This window comes from Passer montanus, unplaced genomic scaffold, assembly GCF_014805655.1.
Source record: "Passer montanus isolate IOZ18808 unplaced genomic scaffold, ASM1480565v1 scaffold77, whole genome shotgun sequence".
In the NCBI taxonomy this organism is placed as follows: domain Eukaryota; kingdom Metazoa; phylum Chordata; class Aves; order Passeriformes; family Passeridae; genus Passer; species Passer montanus.
In genome coordinates, this window is record NW_024372923.1 from 1,080,020 (window position 1) to 1,102,187 (window position 22,168).

The 22,168-nt window shown below is 42.3% G+C and overlaps 2 protein-coding genes across 3 annotated transcripts in view; one reads left to right on the plus strand and one right to left on the minus strand.

Moving 5' to 3' along the window:
• The window catches only part of DOCK1 (dedicator of cytokinesis 1), a 265,150-nt gene that overhangs the window by 102,216 nt on the left and 140,766 nt on the right, over window positions 1-22,168 (plus strand). The window lies entirely within an intron of this gene.
• INSYN2A (inhibitory synaptic factor 2A) overlaps window positions 1-22,168 on the minus strand; it is a 40,597-nt gene that overhangs the window by 13,288 nt on the left and 5,141 nt on the right. Inside the window, exon 2 of the mRNA XM_039731354.1 lies at window positions 14,060-15,215. Coding sequence (XP_039587288.1) covers window positions 14,060-15,210 — 1,151 coding nt within the window. The 5' untranslated portion in view covers window positions 15,211-15,215. The remainder of the gene's footprint in view (window positions 1-14,059; window positions 15,216-22,168) is intronic.

Sequence of the window (22,168 nt, forward strand, 5' to 3'; positions counted from 1 at the left end):
CCCAGCCCCAGTGTCCAGCCTGGCCTTGGGCACTGCCAGGGATCCAGGGGCAGCCCCAGCTGCTCTGGGAATTCCATCCCAGCCCCTCCCCACCCTCCCAGGGAAAAATTCCTTCCCTATATCCCATCCAACTCTGCTGTCATTTTCCCAACATGGAAAATTAAATTTGAGATAAATTTAGGGTAGGAGGTAATATAAAAATGGATTTTTATTGAAGGCTTTCAGGGACAGTTATGGAGAGATGTCTACAAAAGTCGACCCTCACTGTGGTGAGTACATTTTTATAAGTTTTAGGAAATTAACAGACTTGATGAATGTGCTGATTAGGAGGACAAGGGATGGTGCAATCTTCTCTAGGTTAAATCCCTTTTCTTGAGTTAGGCACTAAGCTGCACTTTGTCCAGGAAATTTATCTTGAAGAGTTGTTCTCAACCTTGGTAGTTAGGAAGAACCAACCTAGGATAGGGGTCTTGTATTTCTCAGGGCTTGGAGTGCTGCAATTTGTGCTGGTTTTTGTCTAGGGAACAGTCATGGAGAGGTGTTTGGTTCTTTAGGCATTAATATAACAGGTTACAGAGCTCCAAATATATGTGCAGAGAATACAGAGGACATAGAAAAGGAAAAAAGGCAAAAACCAAAACAGCATCAAACCCACCCTCCTTCAGATGTGCAGAAGATTGCACAGAAAACAAAATGTCCCTTTGGTGTGCTCTTCCTTATGGGAAAACCCTACTCCTGGTTTATATTTGCTCCGATCCTCTCTACGAGAAGCAATTCCTGATTTTCATTTCCCCTCTTCAAACCTAGCAGAAGCTGACATTCAAATTGTCCCTACTATGAACCTGACACTTGTAAAATAGGGGTTTTTTTCCAAGCTATTGATCAGCTCCTAAAAGCTCTAACTAAAGATACAACATTTAAAATCCAGAGATGAGTTGGGGAAGGCTTTTATTTACTGAGGACATAAAGAAGAGTCAATAGCTGCCTTCAGAGGGATGTGGCTCTGCTCTTTATAGGTAAAGCCATAAACACCCTGTGCTGGTGCCAGCTGGGTTTGGTTTTTTGTTTAAAGTTGTTTTCCAGTTGGGACTTTTTCATTCATCTTTGTAGCCCTGCAAACAGCTGGAACTGGATGATCTTGAAGGTTTTCCCTACCCAAACCATTCTGTGATTTGATGGTCTTTAAATGCTTAATAATTCTAGATTTCCATGTACTTAAAAGCATATTTGGTGGTATAAGGCTGACTTGTTATGCTGATGAAAATGAATACTTACATCCTTGAATGTAATTATTTAAAAATGAGATGGTTTTTGGATGATGAGTTTGAAATCCTGATCTCTCAACTGATACATTCAGCTCTGCTTGGTTTTAGCATCTATGCAATTCTCAGTCTTCACTTGTTACAGTGATATATTCGTTTTCTAGTTGGATTTAATTCTTGATTAAATTTTCTTAAAGCAGTTTTTCCTTCCTGGGTATTTTTAGCTTTTAAGAGATGATTTTTGCATATTCTCTATTATTTCCTTCTTGAGTGATCCTGTTAGAATTCCCTGAAAGCCCCAAGAACACTCCATGGTGTCCCAGTGTTTGGTTTCCATCTAGCTGTTTCAGAGCTCTTTAGCCAGGACTGAATTATGTGAGTGTTAGAACAGTGTAAATTCAATTATTTCTATAAAAATTAAACGCCTCATGAAAGAATTTTGCTGTTGATACCTCAGGGCTTTGGAGTCTCACTTTCTTGTTTTCACATAATTATCTACACAAACACTTGCATGGAATTTGTCTCCTTCATGCCAGCAAGGATTTCACTACTGGCACAGCATTGCCATGCAGATTTTAGGCAATGAGGATGATTTTCAGTTCAGACTTCCTGAAAAACAGAGTTTCCATCAGTTTGGACTCCTTGGAATGATTTGAGAGCAGAGTCTGGACACCAGGAGAAGGAGAGCAGAGTTTTGGGTGATGATGCTTTCCTTGTGCCATGCAGTGTTTGAATAAGCTGCTTTTTTTCCTTCCTCCTAAAAATAATTTGGAAAGTATTCCAGTGTAGGGGAGAGACCAAAAACTTTGTCCTTCATTACTAAACCAGTTGTTATTTTGGGTAAAAATAAATTCTTTCAAATGTCAAGTCTCACAAGGCAAAGTTTCCTCCAGAAAATCTGTCGCCTTTTTGGAGAAATGGAAGTTGTGTTTGGCCTGGTGTTGCTCCCAGGGGTTATTCCTGGAGTTTCAGCCTGTTTTGGATGTGATTGTTCTGATGTCCACTGAGGGAAGAGCCCTTGCTCCAGAGCTTCATCCTCTTCTTTAGATCCTGTATTTTCTGTTTCCATCTGGACGTGCAGGGCTTGGACAGGTCATGGAATCCCAGAATTCCAGACTGGTTTGGTTGGACATTAAATCCCACAAAATTCCATGGGCAGGGACACCTCCCTCTGTCCCAGGGTCCTCCAAGCCCTGTCCAACCTGGCCTCAAAGGTTCTGGAGCAAGGGTGGATGTAGGTGAGCTCAGCTTCTCTGTCTCTCTTTGGAAAGGAGATCTCATCTCCAGTTTTTCACACATTTTTCCGTATTATTTTCAGAAGACTTTCATTTTCTGTCAGGTTAATTTTATTTTTTTTTAGCATTCTGGGTACAACCTGAGCTTAACCTCAATTAACACTCCCAAGTATTAAAATATCATAATGAAGAACAACCATTTTGCTGACATGGACTGGCAGGAACTAAGAATAGGCTGCAATTTTCAGAGCAGCCTAAGGGGATTACACTCTAAATCCCTGTGAAACACACAATTTGTGCACCTGCTGGAGGTTTTTTTTAAAAAACACCAGCGTAAACATCAAAATCTTTGCATTTGAATTTTCTTTGCTTGTATAAAGAAAGAGACCCTATTGAGCTGGGAGAGGGAAGCTTAGATCTGTGTATGCTGATTTTTGGTTTTTTAAGGGGCATCTATTAAAAACAAAGAAAAAACTCCTAAAAATTATTTAGAAGGATTGATCTGTTAGATCTGGAGTCCCCTAATGGCAGGATTTTCCAGAAGTGGCTGTGGTGGCTACAGAGCAGGATGCTCCTGATGTTCCTCACACTTTTGATGGATTATCACCAGCAAGGAGGATGAACAGACTTCAATAATTTTTTTTGGTTGATGTTTGTTATTTAAATACAGTGAAACAAATGATCTTAGGCAGGCAGTGGGCCTTTGAAGTGTGTTTGAAGTGACAGTTCTGGCCTTGCTCAGAGGAAGAGCAGGCCCTGCTTCTCCTCAAGTCTTTGTATTAATTGGAGTTGTTTTATTATTTCCTAGAGCTGCTGAGACAACTCATTACACAGCTGGGTAAACCCTACTGATCCCAGAATCCCAGAGTGGTTTGGCTTGGAAAGGATATTAAAACCCATCCAGTTCCACCCCCTGCCATGGGAACACTTTTCATAGATCAGGTTGATCTAAACCCACCCAACCTGGCCTAACATTGCCCATCTTTACAGAAAAATGCTTTAAAAATGAACAGTTAGAGGGAGAACTTCTCAAAATCTTTGTTTCCCACTTTAAAGTATTACAGAACTGATAATTCCAGTAACTGTGCTTCAAGAGAAAATTGGCATTATTACTACAAACATAATCTGCCTTTTGGCAAAATAAAATGACTCCACTTTGTCATGAGAGCTATAGTTGTCCTTATGACTTGAGTAAGTCATTTTTTCAGCCATGTAAAATGCAGAAAAATCTCTTGTATATCTTCTGCATCTTATTTTAGGTTAAAATAAATCCTGCTTAGCCCTAGAGGTTTATTCTGCCCTAGGAAAGCTTTACTACTTTAGTTCAATGGGAAACTCATACAAATGTATTTGTATATCAGCAAAATCAGGTTTTTATGGATGAAAATCTCTAGCTCCTTTAAGAACTTCAGATTCTGCTCCCAAACCAGGTCTGGGCAGGTCTAAACCACCTTGGGCCAACCTTTGGCTCCTATAAGGCTGTTTGGAAAAATCACTTTCGAAGTAGAAAAATTGTTTTAACCTGTTTGCTGCTGTGTTTTCCTGAAGTTGATAATTACCAATTAGCAGTTTGCATTTAGAGAGGATAAAAATCAGGATGGATGTTGTGCTTCGAGGAACTACCTTGAGGCTCTTCTGGATGCAAACATGGATTTCTTCTGTGTGTTTCAGGGTCTGGTGTGCTTGGGTTATTTTTGGTTTCCCTCCTAACTATTATTCTGTTTTCCATGGTTTTGTTGTGTCTGTTTTTCCTCCTTCCCTCTGTTTTGTTTTCCCACTTGGAGATCACAGAGGTCTAAGTGATCCCAGCTTTGTGCTGCTGGCTGGTTTTCTAACTAAGGATGAACTAAACCTTACTGAAAACAGTTTTCCTCTCTCCAAAGCTCATCCCATTCCACCCCCTGCCCTGGGCAGGGACACCTTCCACAATCCCAGGCTGTCCAAACCCCATCCACCCTGACACTCCCACACTGAACACTCATTTCAAGGTTGATATTACTGATCTGGCTTCTGAAAAAAAAATTGTTTGCCATGTACAGAAAGTCAGTGGTGAGATTTTTCAGGCTCTTTCCAAGACAGTGGTTTGTCTTTTGCTGCATCCTGACAGTTGGAAGCAGATGACTAATTTGCTTTTTGAGGTATTTGCACTGTGGGCGTACGGCACGACTCCCACGACAGCAATTCAAGTGCTTTCACCCTGTAAATACATTTTGTATTATACTCAGGTTAGTCAGGGAGTGTTGTTTTTTGGGTTTTTTTAAAATAACTATATATTTTAATAGGACTGTTGATTTTTTAAATAAAAAACACAGTGAGTGCGAAGAGAATTAAAATGTATTTCAAGTGAAATCACAAAATCTTACAGGAATTAGGTGTGTACAAGGTCCAGCATCTCTCCTGAATATTTGTGCCTTTGTTGTCTCATCAGAAAAATCAGGAGGATAATTAAAATGTCAGCTCATGGTGTTAATAACCATTCAGGGAATTTGCTCTGGAGGAACAGCAGCTGCATTGCTGGTGGGTAATTCTTAGGCCAGGCACTTCCAGCTGGTTATCTGGGAGCACATTCCAGTAATGAGGCTGAGATGAGCTCTGTCCCTTCCCTCTTCATCCCAAACCTCTCCCCATTGTGGTTTCCCCCCAAGGGAGGATTCAGAACTGGATTTGGGGTTTTTGCCTGGATTTGGGGCCCATGCCTGCAGCTCCTGAACCAGCAGCTCATCATCAGATCTGCTGCACCCACCCATCCTTTCCTGCAGCTTCAAGTGTTCCTCCTCCCACTTCCCACTGCTCTTACGCACCCAAATCCATGGGATTTTATATTTAATTTTGTGTGTGTGACTTTTGGGAACAGCTGGGGTGATGTGTTAGATGGTGGGAATCCTTGTGCCCTCACAGCTCCTGCTGCTCCCACCCTGAGCTGAGGAGTTCCTTCTACTGAAACACAACACCTGGGATCCTGCTTGGCTTGGACTTCTGAATGGAGGCTGCTCCCAGGAATTGTTTCTATAAATGAGGGAAGATGGGAAAAATCAAAATCTGTGGTATTATTTCATCATTTTGCTGTGATTAAGATTTCAAAGTGCAAGCTCAAATACCCTTTGTGCATTATATCTCTAAGCCTACACTGGCTTCAAATAATAACTGCACCAGCCAGGCTTGTTTAAAATTCCAAACGTTGTGCAGTAGCATAGAATTAAAAGAGGGAGGAGAATTGCTGGCCACTGATGCTGGTGTTTGTGTGGAGCCAGTGCTTGGTGTTCCAGGAAGGCCTGGATGTGGCACTCAGGGCTCTGGGCTGGGGATCAGGCACAGGTTGGACCTGATGGTCCTGGAGGTCTTTTCCCACCTAAACAGTTCTGGGATTGGAAGATGGGAAGAAGGATGGGAAGATGTATGGAGATAAAACCAAAAAACAGCAGGAAGGATCATGGAAGTGTTGAGCTCTGCCTGTTGCAGCCTGAGCAGGTCCCAGTACTTTGTATGTTCTCATTTCCTTGGATAATGGGAATTTGAGGAGAATTCACAGACCAGGAGTGTGGCAGTTGCTTGAGTTTTTTCCACAGTTCCAGATCCCATCCCTGGAATTTCTTTGGAGCTTGTGTGGACAATAAAGTAAACAAATCTCTTATTTATTGAAGAAATTACATAACTGACTCCAGGTTCAAATATTCCAAAGGGTAAACTTCCTTCTTAATGCCAAAATACCTCTGTGGCCTCCTGAGGAGTTACTGGACCACACACAGCTTCTATGGTTTTAAACTGAAAAAGGGTTAATGGACATGGGATAGGAAATTGTTCCCTGGGGTGGGGAGGAATTGTTCCCTGGGAGGCCCTGCCCAGAGATGCTTTGGCTGCCTCAGGATCCCTGGAAGTGTCCAAGGTCAGGCTGGAGAGGGCTTAGAGGGGACAGTGGAAGTTGTCCCTGCCTATGGCAGGGGTGGAATTGGGATGGTCTTGAAGGTCCTTTCCAACCCAAACCATTCTGGGATTCTCTGATGCTGGAATTGAGGGGAAAATATCCCAGTGTTCCACCATAGAGTTGTGTCTGTCCTCTTCTGGTTGGTTCATGAAGTGAGTAATGGGGTAGAGATCATCCCCATCATCATCCTGTTAGGAAGAGAGATCCAAACACAGTTGGGAATGTTTGGAGGCATTTCCAGCCTCTCTTGAAATGGCAAGTTTTCTTCCTGTTGACCTGCAGCACTGATCCCTCCATGACATACAAAAACCATCACAAAAAGCTCAGAACTGGCCCAGTTTCACTGAAGTGTTTTACTAACTACTGTTTAAGGTGGAAAAAACCAGTTCCATGGCAGGGAATTGCTCATCCATCTTCAAAATTCCTCTGTTTTGGCAAATCTCAAAGCAAAGCTGTAAGAGCTGTGGGACAGTGTGGACACCTCAGTTTTGTTCAGGTGTGAGTAGGAGCAGTTCGGGAGCAGTTCCACCAGAGACCCAGAGGTGGGGTCAGGGAGGATGGACACTCCTCACTTCAGTTTTCCTCAGGCCACAGATCCCAGGATGTGTGGGATGTGAGGACCTTAAAGTTCATCCCCCAGGTACCTGAATCCAGCTCAGGTCTCCATCATCTCCCAGTTCTTCACCTTCACTTTCCTAAATGTGCTACACAGGAGCTTTTTTAAGCTTGTCCTAAATCTGGGACCTGGGCTAGCTGGAGCCTCTGTAGTTTAAAAACAAAGCATCCCTGTCTTCAGACAAGTCTTTTTCCTCTTTTTGCCATTCTTCCTCAGTCAGGATAAGAGATAATTGTACCTTTGTGCAAGCACGGGGCTCAGAAGGAGGTGTCAATTAGAAATCAGTTGTTTCATCTCCTGGTGAAGGAACAGCAGCGAGAAATTTAACACTCTAAAGCTCATTTTGGTCCCATTTTTACAGGCTCGTGGCTCTGCATTCTGATACTGCCAACAGCCAAACTGCAGTTATTAAAGGATTATTCTAATTGTGAAAACTTCATAATTCCTTACCTACAATCGTTCCTTTTTTTAAAAAAACCAGATTGATTTAGCAGGAAAACTCTCCCTCCTTGCAGGTGTATGATTTGAGCAGCTTGGTGACATTGGGAAGCTTCTGATCCATGGTAATTTCCTATGGATATATTTAGCAAAAACATGGTTTGCTTGCACTTTTTTTTTTGTCTTTCATTAACAGACTCCATCAGTTTTTTCCAGATTTGAATTGTGGGGATTTGCTTTTATTGTTCTTTGTGTTCCTGCAGCCAATCTGCTGGAAAAGTCCTGAACCTTAATTTCACTTTGAAGCTCTTGATTCTGGGCTGGAGCAGGGAGGTGTGGTGGGGAATGACATTTCTTCTTGGTGTCATTCTTTTTTTAAAAAAAAAAAACCAGATTGATTTAGCAGGAAAACTCCTCCTTGCAGGTGTATGATTTGAGCAGCTTGGTGACATTGGGAAGCTTCTGATCCATGGTAATTTCCTATGGATATATTTAGCAAAAACATGGTTTGCTTGCACTTTTTTTTTTGTCTTTCATTAACAGACTCCATCAGTTTTTTCCAGATTTGAATTGTGGGGATTTGCTTTTGTTGGCCTTTGTGTCCCTGCAGCCAATCTGCTGGAAAAGTCCTGGACCTTAATTTCACTTTGAAGCTGTTGATTCTGGGCTGGAGCAGGGAGGTGTGGTGGGGAATGACATTTCTTCTTGGTTTTAAAGTCCAGTGAATAGCAACCAGATAGAAATCAAATTATTTTTCTCAGTAGTTCAAATACATTTCCATTAAATTCTGCCCGTACAGTATATGCAGATAAAAAGCTGGACTATATTAGCAAAATAAGTTCTATTTTCTGAGATTCAAAATGTTTCTAGTGGCATTTTTTGGAGAGAAAACAGATCATTAATACCAAGTAACTTTGCTGAAAAGATTATTCCTTTTTTTAAATGTTTATTCCACATTCTGGTTGTTGTTAAGTGTTCACTTTTCCCTTTTTCCCCCTCATTTCCTTGCTGAAAGCCTCCCACCACTGTATTCCTCACAAAGGATTGACAGAAAGTGGCTCTGACAGCAGGGTTATTGAAGAGCTCTCTATCTTCAATGTTATAGAACCCAGGAACTCTGAATTATTACACATTAATGTTCCAGGATGTGTGGGAGCTGTGAGACTTTGCCCTTTTTATCCACTCTGCCAATCTGATCTGAAACTTGGATTATCAGCCCCAGAATAAATGTGTCCAACTCTAATGAAAAATCCTATCAAAAATATAAATCTCATCCTGGTTTGAAGGCCTGTGAAATGCTGTGCTCTGAGGTGTTCCTGGTACCTGCCTTTGGAGATCCAGACAGGTCTTAGGGAGCTAATTCAGAAAAAAATGGAAATTGAGGTTAAGAAAAATTGGAATTTGAGGTTAAGAAAAAATGGAATTTGATGTTAAAAAAAAAATTGGAATTTGAGGTAAAAAAAAAGTAATTTGAGGTTAAAAAAAAGAATTTTGAGGTTTAAAAATATTGGAATTTGAGGTTATAAAAAATGGAATTTGAGGTTAAAAAACTGGAATTTGAGGTTAAACCTTAGGTGATGCTGGATTTTTTTCCTTCAGTGATAGTGGATATTTCAGTGGTCAGTCTTATATCATCAGCTTTCATTGTTTGGTTGGTTTGGGATTTTTTTATGTAAGAGAATTTTAGGTAAGAGGGGTCAAGGGGATGCATGGACTGGCAGCAGGTACTGGAATAACCTCCATGGGGTTTTGGGACATATGGAATAGTTCCAGTGGTGAGGTGTCAGTGTGGGCCTGCTCTGCTCCAGCTGTGCTTGGGGGAGCACAAAAGGGCTGGTTCAGAGCTTGGAAAACCAAATTTTTCATGTTGAGGGCAGGTAAATGGGCTTTTGGTGTGTTGGTACTGCTCCTGCTTTGGGTTGAGGGAGCAGCACTCAACCATCACTGGCCCAAGGATGACGAGGTCCACAAAGTTCTGATTTGTACAAAATTACTCCTTTTTCTTGGCTAAGGAAGGTGCATCCAAAGAGATTCCCTGGCTCTGCCTCAGGAAGGTGGATTGTTACAGGTTCCGAGGTGTTTGGGAATGATCTGTAAATGATGCAAAAATACAAAAAATAGAACACAAATAAAAAATGACAATACAGCAGCTCCAGAGAGAGGAAAGGGGGAAGAATTGAGGAGGTGGTTTTGGGGATAATGAAACGAGTGTGGCCATTTCAGAGGTGATTCCAGGCAGGCTGGATGGATGTAAAAAGGTCACAGCAGGAAATAAAGGCACTCAGCACAGTCCTCTTCTCAAGCTGTTCTTACAGTGTCCCAAAAGCTGGAGTCACTCAGAGTATGAGACAATTTGTGCATCCCAGATGCAATTTGCTGTATTCTTTCTGCTTTTCATGTATTTATTTCTAGTGAGCTGTCTTTTGTAGTTAAGCTTATCTGTTGTTTCCCTCCATTTCCAGGTTTTCTCTTAGAAATGATCCTGTTAAACCTTCCCTTTGCCAGGGCTGCAATTGAAAAAAAAGCAAAACAAAGCCACTGAGGGGGGAAATCCCAAACCAAGCCCTGTGCTGTCATTCCTGCAGCTGGCACATCACTCTCAGAGGCTCTGCTCTTGTAAACTCTTTTAAGCTTCCTTTTCTCCAGTGTGAAATAAGGAACTCCAGTTTGGAAGGTGGGGGGCTGGAGGTTGTTCCTGCCTTGATTTGCTCTGTCTCCTTGGTCTGCTCTGAAGAGCTGGGCTGGGAGCAGAGCAAACAACCCAGGCAATAATTGCTTTGGCTCCCTGACTTGGATTTGCCATCTCTGCTGAGCAGGAGGATCAGTTTGGGTGACCTTGAGCACCAGTGCTGGCAGGGCTGCTCAGGCAGCACACGGGTGAGGATGCTCCCTGCTCTGCTCTTCCCTTGGGTGCAAACCTCCATCCAGACACACAGTATGGGCTTATTTTCTGCTCAGAAATGAGAGTGTGAGGCACAAAAATCCCTTAGTCATTGAAAAACGTGCAATGACATTTAAATTCCATCCATGACGACGTCTTCGAAGGAGTTTGTTGAGAGCTCTTTAAATTCCTGAACCACTGCTGACTAATAGGGGAATGTAAATTAGCTCTGAAACAGGTTCATTTAACTCTTGTCTAGTGTGTAGCATTTGGCCTGGCAGAGTCAAAATACTGTGACTTGTTTTTTGTGTGGCAAATTGAGCACTTTGTTTATTAAAATTGCTGATTTGTTGTATAATGAGGAGGGCCCAGATTACTGTTCCTTCCACGGGAAGGATTTAAAGGGCAGGTCACTGCTGTTCTCCAGCAGCAGAGTGATTCTGATTATGTGCTCATCTTCTGTTCTGTATTTCACAGATCTTTGTTAGTCAGGTTTCAGAATGATTAACTTGCATTGTGCTTGCAGTCCTGTCAGCCTTAGTGATGCTCCACACATTTGGCTTCCTAAATTCTCCCTCTGAACACAGACAAATATGTCTGCAAAGTGAGGTCGCTGATAATTTATCAGAATAAAACTGGAGCATAAAGCTGGGTTTGTGTTGTAAAGCTGCACCCTGCATCATGTAATATTCAATGTTTTTTTAACTCTGAGCTGGGACTCTTAATTGAAGCTGCAGCTCTGCACTTCCTTCATGCATGACTTAAGGCATCCAGCAATGTTTGCTGGGATGTAATTTGCTTTTTTTGTAGAAGCTTCCACACAGAGAGGTAGAACAGCCATTTTGCCAAGGATTTAGTAAATAACGATGCACATAACACAGAATTTTAATAATGTCCTTTGATACTGGGAGGGGGATCACAGTTTTTGTGTTTCTCCTCCTGTTCCAGTGGCTTTCCCCTTCCCGTCAAGCAGAGTTGAGTGCTGGCTGTTGTTGCTAATTGCAGATGATGGAGCACTGACATTTTCAAAAGCACACATAGATGATAGGCACCCAAAGGATGAGGCTGCTGCCTTCAGAGATGCTGCTACAGTTCTGCTGGCATCGACTCATTTAGTGATGAATTGCAGTAATAGCAGTTCAGGACCTACAGCATATTAGTGAAAATGAATCCACTGAGCACCAGTCCCGTGGCACTGCAACAGCACTTAAAGAACACTGATTTCCTTAAAGGCAGAAAAATCTGATTAAGAAATTTAGTTGGGGCTATGTTTTTTGCTTTTGGTGGTTTTTTTTTTCCCTTCATATCTTTTTCCCTTTCCCAGCAGCGTGTTACTTGTATTTGTTTCTTGTAGTGTGTTATTCTAAGGAATTTTATGTACATCAGAAAAGCAGGTGAGTTCCATAAATACAAAACATCTCTTGCTGTTCTAGCAGATGGAGGATGCGACAATAAACAGCAGAACTGCTTTAATTTCTTCATCTAAACTGACCTAAAACCGGGTTATAGCGGGAAAAAAGCTCAACATGCTGGCACTGAGGAGATACGTAATAGTTTACACAGGGTCTGTGGCAAAGATGGTGTAGGATGAATGCAGCAATTGGCAAGAATTATTCTAATAAAAGGATGGGGCAGCCTATTATTGCAGGAGTTGTGTAATTTGAGGGAGCTGGGGATAAAGACAGGCTTTGTGTTAATAATGTGTTGGTGTTTGCAGGAGAACAGAGTGTTCTCCCAGCTCTGGAGAGAGGCCTCACTGCGGAAGGTCCCGAGCACAAAGCTGTGCAGTCTCCTTCCAAATCATCCAACAGCCACCAAATCAGAGGGCTCTGGAATGCAGGGATAAGAAAATGTACAAGTGTGCATCTCCCTCCTTCCTTCTCCATCCTGACACCCTCCGTGCCCAGAATGGAGGGAGCAGGTCTGGGGCACGCGCAGGAGCAGCTGAAAGTGGCTCCAAGTGTAGAGCAGTGCTGATAAATGGGCTCTTCTTGGTCAGATGGAGTCTTGTAAACTCCAGTGCACGAGTCTAAGAGGTGTAAAGATACTCTAAACTGGGATTTATGGATAATTTCACCATTTTAGGGCTAATACAGCTTTGTAAGGCTGACAGCTGCAGAGGAATTATCTGAAGACAATCCTGGATAGTTTGGCCAAGATCTGTTTTGTGCCAAGGGCAGGGATCCACTGCTAACGCTGGCTGCAAACAGCTCTGCTCTGTCAGGGCAATAAAAAGTCTGTGTTTGTTGCACCTGTGGCTGTGCTGTCTTTGGGAAGGGATAAAATCTGGATCTGTAATTGTGTGGAGGAAGCAGAATATTTATAGCAGGTGGCTCTGGGGCTGGTGTGGATGTTTGTGCACTCAGGGCTCTCCACGAGCGGGTAATGAGTTATGATGATGATGATGAAATAGTTGTCTGTGTTTTGTGATTTGAAAAGCAGCTTGGCACTTCTTGCCAAAGCTCTTGCAGTTTCTCTAAGTTAAGAAAATCAGTGGAGTTTTTTTTTTTTTGAGTAATAATTTAAAAAAAAACCTGAATTATAGAATTGTTTTGGTTGGAAAAGATCTTTCAGTTCATTGAAACCTGTGTGGCTTTCAGGCAGGCCAAGAAACGTCCCAGTGTGATTATCCAGGACTTGATAAGGTCCTTGATATTGATAATTGATAAGGATATAAATAATAATATAACCAGCTGTAAAATAAACTAACAACGGCCATGTTGACAGCAGGATCCAATTAAGATGACTTTTTAATGCCAAACATGTTGAGTTTAAGGATTCACATGATTCCTGCATTCCTAAAGAAATTTAAATTAAAGATATACATTTCTGACTCAAACAAAAGCAGGTGCTGCTTCAAGTTGAATGAGTTGCTGGTTTTTAAATTTTAAAGTCCTGATCTTTTCTGGCAAATTATGATTTAACTACAGAAGAATTTCAAAACACACAAACAGCACACATACATTTTGAGGTATGTTCAGTGAATAAAGATGAGTGAACTAAGGCTATTCAGTCTGCAAAATATTTGTTAAGATGATAAAAGATGGGTTGAACTGTCCAGGTAAAGACTGAAGGTTGTACTGAGTTACAGTTTCAATACTTTTAATGCCTTATGGTTAATTTAAATAATGAAAGCCAGGGATAAACACAGTTTAGTTTCTTTCTGCTTGGGTTTGTTGTGTTTGGGGCTGTGTGAAAATTATGAAGAAGACTTTGATATTCTAAGTTTTCGTTTCATTTCCTTCTGATAAAAATACCATGAAAAATTCAGGTGAAAGGAAACCAGATGAGACTCATATGCCATTAAGGGAATTACATTAGGAGTTGTAATAATATCCCTTAATCTTAAAAAGGTAAGTCTCTTACAGAATTAAGGTTTGGCTGCTGCTTTTCATGCCGTGTGAGGAATTATGGCTAATGCAAGTTGCTGATGTGAAAACATCCTCGCTAATCCTGTTTGGAGAGCAGCTCGTTCTGTGCTCCTTAGAAAAGGCACAAGAAGATGTATTATGGGCCCTTCGTTAAATAATTACTTAATTACACCCTGGGATTGGCAGATAGCAATCTGAATGTTTCTCCTAAAGCAGCAAAACTCCGTGTGAGGAGCACCACGTGCGCGGCAGCAGGGATGCGTTGGCATCAGCAAACTCAAGGTGGAAAAGACATTTCAATCAGCTCATACTCATTAAAAAAGCTTCTACTCACCCTTCCCTGTGAGCTTCTCCCTTCTCTAGCTCCTGTATAACACCCAACAACACTTTGATGGTCTCCTGACTAGAGCTGATCAGGTTCTCCATCATCTGAAGCTGCGCTTTCAAGTCCACAACTTCGGTGTGAGGCACGATTTGTTGGCATTCCTGGCTCACGGCCACGGCCGTCCGGCAGGGCTGGCTCTCCTCCATGGGCGCCACGTTGACCTGCAGGCTCTGGTCACTACATTCGGGGGCCGGGCACTGCGACCGCGCCGCGCACGCTCGGGCATCTCCGGCCGGGGGCTGCACCCCGTTCAGCTGCACCGTCCTCTTGTCGTCCTCCTCGGGGCACGGCCCCCAGTCGCCCAGGCCGGGCAGGTCGGGCTGCGAGGCCGGCAGGTAAACCGTGGCCACTTCTGTCTTGAAGACCCTCCCGTGGAGGGGCTGGGCGGCCTCGTCGCTCCCCAGCCGCGCTGCCGCCCCTCTGCCCCGGCTGGGCGGCCGCGCCGGCCCCTCCTCGCCGGGCTCGGCCAAGTTGGGTGGAGGAGGAGGCTCTTTGGGAGAACTGTGCAAATCGCTGCTTTTCCAGGCCTCGGTGCCGTTGTCGTGCGCGGCGCGCTCGGAGATGTGGGAGATGAACTCGGCCGTCTGCAGGCTGCCGGCCTTCCTGCCCCACGCCGCGGCCTCGCCCGAGCCCCGGCCCTCCCTGTCCTTCACCTCAATCAGGAACCCGTTGTTCTCGCTCGGTAACGTGTCCACAGTCGCGGCGCTTTTCAGAATATTCCCTTTTTTCCGGTCCAGAGGGAAGGTCTGGTAGCACTTTTTGAGATCAGGGGAAGTCTGGACTCCTGTGCTCTTGGTGACGTTGGGGATGGACCTGCGGGCGGGCACTGTCATGTACTTGCGATAGGCCGTCTTGTAGGAGATGGCCTTGGCCTCCTTCTTGTCGGGGTCCTGCGAGGAGGAGGTGGAGAGCTGCTTGTCCCTCTGCTCGTTCTGGGCCTCACAGATATCCTTAAACCTCACCTGGAGGGCTTTGTTCCGTTTCTTGATCTGCCGGTTGGGATCCAGCGCGTATTTCATCTCCAGCGCCAGGGAAGCCGCGGGCTCGACGTCGCTGTCCGAGGCGGTGAGTAAGCATTTGCTGGGCTCCTTACTCACCATGATGCCTGCAGCCAAAAACAGTGCAAAAAAACCTCAAGTTACAACAGAAATGTTACTTTTTCCCCTGAGGTTTTTGCAATATTTAAGCCACGTTCCTGTGATCCCACTGAAGTGGATGTGACTCGCAACCGATGCGCTCGATTCCGCCGAGTCGCAGCCCTTGGTGATTTTCTAGAGATTTGGATCTTAATCATGTTTTATCTTGATCTGTTATGAGTACCTGCTCCTCAGAGAGGAGATTTCCCGTTCCCAGAAGTTTTTCCACAACTGTTTTCCCAGGATAGGACAGTGGCTATCATGCCAAGGCTTCCCAGGAAGCAATTTCCTTCAGGAATATGTGCTCCCAGGAAGCCAGTCCTCTGAATTTACCTGATACTTAGTAAAAACTACAGGGAAATTGAAAACCAAGTGAAGAAAAGTTGAGAGCTCTGCCCACCCTTAATTCTCCTTCAATGCAAATGTTTAGTAGCAAGAAGTGTCCAACTGGCATGATTTTTAGAGTGTGCTTGCTTACCAAATACATTTCTGCTGTGTAATGTATTCAGCGTTCTTTGCAAGGAATTAATTGATCATTAGAGGTGTCATTATTTGGATTTTTATTAAAAAAATCCACGTGACTAAAACTAAATGCAGATTAATTATTATTAGCAACTGGTTGGTAATGCTGGGTGTGTAAAATTTATGAATTAGTGAAGTTTTGGAGGAAGTCAGCAGTGCATCAATTAAGCTTTTGCTTCAAATGCAAAACAACTCATCTTTTCCTAGAAGCAGTAATGTGCCTTTATGATACAGCTGCTTATCCCAAAAAATCTTGAAGCACTAAAAACCTCCAAACCTGTGATGAATCACAGAAATTGCTTAATCTGCCATTGAAATATAAGCTCCTCCTCAAGGAGGAGAAGATGCCAACAGCTTAACACAGCATCTATCCAAAAAACCCCCAAACCCCAGTGGTTGTACAGATCATAGGAGATCTGGAGTAGCTGCATAATTAAGATTTCATTTTTACACCTCATTTGAAGTTGTAATTTTTACTTTCCTGTTGTGCAAATTTCTCCCTGAGACTTGCTGAATTACCAAATTCCCACTTAATCCAAACATTCTGCATATATCTCCTGCTGAAACCCTCAGAGGGACTCGGGAGTACAATGTAAAACAAGTAAAGGGACTTTCAGGTGTACTTGAAATATGTTTTTAATTAAAATTCCTTTGTCTATTTAATAAAATATGTGAAATTCTTGAAGAGTTAAGTGCCATAATAGCATCTGTTTTAGCAAGCTAACTCAGGGGCACAAGGGAATGAATCCTTGACTAGTCTATATTTAAAGTAAGGAAACTTAATGGGGAAATAATTTCCAATAGAAAACTGAATGTTTATGAGGTTTAAAAGTAAAAGGAACACTTCCCTAAAGACACACACAGATGTGCATGGCACAGAGTCCAAGGTTGGACTTCTGGGTCAAAAAATCTCATGAAAACGTGTCATTACTTAATGTTTTTTTTTCATGTTTTAATTCCCTGGCCCTGGTAATTTGTGAAGAAGGAACTGAAATATTGCAGAATCCTCCTAGTTTTCCTTTTTGTGTCTGACTTTTGTGTCTGTGATGCTCAGGGAGTGGTGAGGGAGCAGCAGTCGTTGGAGAAGAGGAAGAAATTTTTCTGTGACTGGTGTAGTGCAAAGTCTGTAGAAGAAGCAAAAAGAAGAGAAAATTCAGGACAAAACCACTCAAATAATGGAATCTGAGATTGCCAGATCCCAGTTTTCAGCTGGATATTTTGTACATACAAGCCTAAGATCTGATACCAAGGTGACCAAGTCCCTGTTTTGGGGGAAAAGAGAGAATAAAATGGAAGTTCTAAGGGGGAGTCTGAAGATAAAAGCAGGGTAGGGGGGTAAGGTCAGTTATCCCTGTGCCCTTAAAATATGAGGTACAAACAGGGACAGATTTTGAGGGGAACAAATCAACTACATCTGAATGTCAGGAATTTTTTGTTCCAGTTGAAACCTAAATAAGGAGATGGTCATGGGGGAACATCAGGGTCCTCTCCTGGCTGCTTTGTGCTGTATTTTAATTGTAATTGTGTTTGTGAGTGAAGATATGCCTTTATTTGAGAGACATTCTGCAAACAGAGCAGGTAGGGCCATCCATCTTTTTGTCTGTCTAGGGCTGGAATTTGGGAAGTTTTAGTGAAAAAAGTGCTGGCTAAGATACAAACCCAGTCCTTCAGCTTGCAGCTGGACCACATGAAAATCCATTGTAAAAACTGCTGTTGAACCCCAAACCTCTGCACTTCAGAACTACTGGAAGCAAATTTTCCACAGTCTAGCAAATGAATGAGTTGACCAAAAATCCCTAAATACAAGAGCACAACAGCCATTACAGTCATTAGCTCCAAATCTGCCAGTGGGAGTTTCTGAGCTCCCAAGAAATTGTGGCAAAAATGAAATGTTGCATTCACAGAGATGTGAAATATTCAGTGACTGTGTCTGAAAAAGCCACATTTTTACCCAAAAAGGTTACAAAAATTGGCTGTTAGCTCTGAAAGTCACCATCTCTTAGGATTCCTTGGAGCTGTCAAAGTGAGTTTTTGGGAACTTGGTTATTTGACAGCAGGATCCATTAACATGCAATTTATTTTCAAGTATTGGCTTGATATTTCATTAGTGTCTGTGACTTGTCTCAATTTTCAGATTATTTTACCTTGAAGCCCATCGTTTTTGGGGGCTGCAGGATGGCTGGGTTTGTTTGGGATGACTTCCCATGGAATTCATGGAGTCCACAACCCAGCTGAAAGCAGGAATCTGGAGATATCCTCCAGAGTAGATAAATGGGAAACTTCATTCTGCAGTTAATTTTGAGCATGTCTTTAATAGCCAATAAATTGATTCTTCACCAAATTGCTTGTTCCCTTTCCCAACTGCACAGGCCTGATTGATTTAGCTGATCCAGAGTTTTTTATTCCCACTAGTAGTTGGGAGTAACAATTTTAGAGATATCTGTGATTAAGAATGACAACAACCAAAAGAAGTTGATTTTTTTTTTTGAAGCCTTGCTCGGATCCTCGCGTCTCTGAGGGAACTCTCTGTGCTCAGCTGATAAAAGAAGAGTTGAGGAAAGAGTCAATTGTGAGTTAAACATTTCACAGGGAAGAGTTGTTAAAATATTTCCTGTTTGGTTTCGTTTTTGGTTTGGACAAAGCCTTGCCTCCTATTCTGGCTTATTTAGGCACTGCCACAGCGTCGTCTCTGCAGGGTTTTTGGATACTTGAGGAAACTACTGAGCTGGAGTTGCTCAGTTTATGGCTCATGCTGTCAGGGGGGTAATAAAGCCTTTGAATTTGAATTTTAGTTGCAGATGCCAATTACATGCAGATAATAGAGTTCAACTTTTTATCTGTACTTACTCCAAACAAAGAGCTGATTTGCTAAACTAAATATTTAAGTAATCACAAGCTTAGTTTCTCAGTTTTTAGCCATGATTTGTTTATAAACTTGAGGCTGATTACCCTTAAGCAACATCCCTCTATGTCTGAATATGGAAATAAACTATTAAATAATAATAATAATAATAATAACAACTAAAAAGTGATGCACAGAGAAGCTTTGAGTGGGTATAAAATCTTTGGGTAATAATGGAAACCACCAGTTAGGTGGCACAAATCTTTGCAGGACCTTCACTCTGCATCCCAAACTCTGCAGAGTCACTGCTCTGGGAGGAGAATTACAGTGTGGAATTTCCAGACTGATTGGTTAATGAGGGGAGAGGAGATTTGGAACTCACCTTGCAATTTCCATTTTATCCCTGTCAGTTTTATGACACAGAAGCAGATTCAGGATGTGTTAATACGCAGAGTGGGCTTAAATTTAGCAGGTTCCAAATGCAGATGAAAGGCACAGATTTCAGTCCTTGGGTTTCCAGAGCAAGTGAAGGCTTTGGAGATGCAGCTGGAAACATCTGTGCACGTATTCAGAGCACACAGGACTTTGTGCATGGATGGATTGGCTTAAAATAATGCAGGGAATTGCAAATAATTGGCTTTTTGCATGGAAAGTGGGAAGTGATCTGCAGCATCTTTAGGCTTCTGGATATTTCCAGGCTGGACATTCTCCTGAGAAATCTCTACTGCCTCAGATAAAATTTTACATGCCTAAATACCACCTTAAACCACTTACTTGTCAAAAACTATTTGATGTCTATAAGTCATAAGTGTATCCATGGAATATTTATCCAATTATACTGTTAAAAATAAAGAGCAGAAAGAAACTCAGATTTACTTCGTAGAAACAAATCCAGTATAGAAACCTAATGTTAATTCTGAATATCCCATACATTTTGACTTCATTAAGTGAGTATTTTTATTCTTTTCAAAGGAATCTAATTGTTAATTATCTGTCAGTGTCATGTTAGAAACTTAAAATTATTTAGTATCATCCTAAATGTAATGTCCAGTAAAGAAGACTGTCATGATAAAAACACTGGAAAATATGAATTATCTGTAGGCAGTTATTAATTACAAAAGGTGTTTGCTGAAACTTTGCCTGTGTTAGGAAATTTTGGAGGAAATTTTAATACAGAAGGACTGAGGAGAAATTCTGACTTCCAGATAAATCTGAGGATTGCAGGTATTGCCCGTTTTTAGAGGATATAAAAATACTGATGAGAGGATTATTATGAAAACTGCTGGGGTAGCCCAGCCTGTCTTTATTTCATCACAGAGTCGTTCATGTAGAATAACAGACTTAGCAGTGCTGCTAAATGTCAAACCAGTATTTTTTTTAACTCTGTTTTGAAACCCTGCGGCGCTGAACTTGAATTTTGTCTCTCTTGAACTTCCTTATTTATTGCTCAAAACCCAAGTCATCCTTACTGCTGCATTTCCAAGTGCCTTGGAAGTCTTCCTTTGGAATTATCAGGATCCTGTGGCATTGGATTTGTCTTTTCCCCCTCCCATCCATTGGCAGGCTCTGTGAGAATGATGTATAAAGTCATAGCTTATGGCTGAGATACCCAATAAATGCCTTTAAATGCTCTTGTGAGCTTCAGCTTCAGAACTAAGTGGCAACAAATAAAATGTACGATTTAATAAGCCTGGAGACTTTTAGATAAAACAGGAATCTACTGGAGGATAAACTACTTAAAATTTTCCTTACAAACCAAGCCAGTTTCCCTGAATGAAGCTGATAGAGGCAATTTTCTTTAATTTTGACATCTCTACTATGCTTTTGGAGCACAAATTTTAATAATACTTAGGTTTTGTTGCTTCCTATATTGTTCCGTGCATAAAATTAAAATGAATCCGTTCAATGTGATAAAATTCTGGAAAATAAGGGTTCTCTTCCCCATAACAGAATTTTGCAAGGAATAGCACCATTAACAGGAGATTTGCACTTGCACTAAAACCAGTGTGGACTTATAGGGTGAGTTAATAACTATTAACTTCCCAGGGGAACAAACACAGTGTCACAAGATACTCCCTGTGAATTCAGAGTGTTCTGATCTCAAACATTTGCTGGGATTTAGTGGACTGGGAAAAATAATGCCACTGTGAGGAGAGCGATGCTGATTTTTCTCCCTGTGCTCTGCAGCTCTGGCTCTCAGGATGAGAGCAGGGAAGGTTTCTTTAGCATTATTTTGGTTTTTTCATTAAAATCTGGGCAAGGTTTTGTCCCTGCTCCAGAGGGAGGAAGAAGAGCAGGATGCTGCTGAGGAGGGGTTGCTAGGAGAATCCCTAATAGTTCTGCTCACACTCTCCTGGATTGCAGGAGTCCAAAAGCCACAGGACTTGCACTGGGAGGTTTTTCATTTTTATGGGACTTTCTGGTAAATAATTTAAAGGGCAGGTTGTTAAAAACAAGGGTTTAAGGCAGTTCCTTATTGGCATTACTGTTGAATACTAAGTTTAATTGTTCTTAGTTGACATCAATAGGTTTTGTGGGTGTTTAAGGGGAAAAAAAAGCAGGCAAATGACAGGGAAAAAGCAGTGCTGCTCTTTAGCTTTGACCAACAGGGTTGTAAAACTGTCAGAGCTCTGCACAGCAGGATCTGAATGCTGAGAACACAGAATCATGGAATGGTTTGGGTTGGAAAAGACCTTAAAGATCATCTCATTCCACCCCTGCCATGAGCAGGGACACCTTCCACTGTCCCAGGTTGCTCCAAGCCCTGTCCAGCCTGGCCTGGGACACTCTCAGAGATGATCAGACTGTGAGACCTCCAGGAACTGCAGCTGGTTTTGTTCCTTCATCAGACATTTTCAAGCATTGGGTGAAGAGCAAAGAGCAGATAAGCAGGTCCCAGCTCCAGGTTTGATCCTGCATCCTTAATTTTGCTCTGCAGATCAGAGCATTCTTTGGGAGTGCAGGTGATCCCTGCAGATGGGAGATGACAGTGACATTCCTGGGGTCTGTGCTTGTGAGGCATCAGAGCCTTGTCAGCTCTTCCTGACTGGATCAGGGTTCCAGGCAGACAAGCTTGGGAGGGTGCAAAGTGTTGTTGAACAACTCAGCTGGGTAATTTAGGTCTAAAACCTGACATCATTAGCAGGATGTTAATTTGGGAATAGGATCTGTCTAGATGCGTTTCTGCACTCCGCTGCTGGCAGCAGTTGCCATGAAGTAAGAGCTGTGTCATTTGTCACCTTGAGGAGCACATTCCTGAAGTTTCTGGTTTCAGGCAGGTTCTGGTTCTGCTGCAATTCTGAATTATCTGTGTACAGGTGGATCTGAGCATGCTGGTGTTGGGGAAATTGCACAGATCAGTCTGATTCCTGCTAGAGCATTGTGCAATAATTCCCATTAGTTACCCAAAAAAGAGTTCTAGTAGAGCAAAAAGCTTCGGTTGCTGAGGGGAATTACAGTCCCTAAAGCTGAAAAGCTTCCTCAAAGCTGGATCTAAGGTGCTTTTGGAATCCTGGGAAGGAAGAGCCAAAGTCTTGTGTGAGGGGAAGTTCTCTTAAA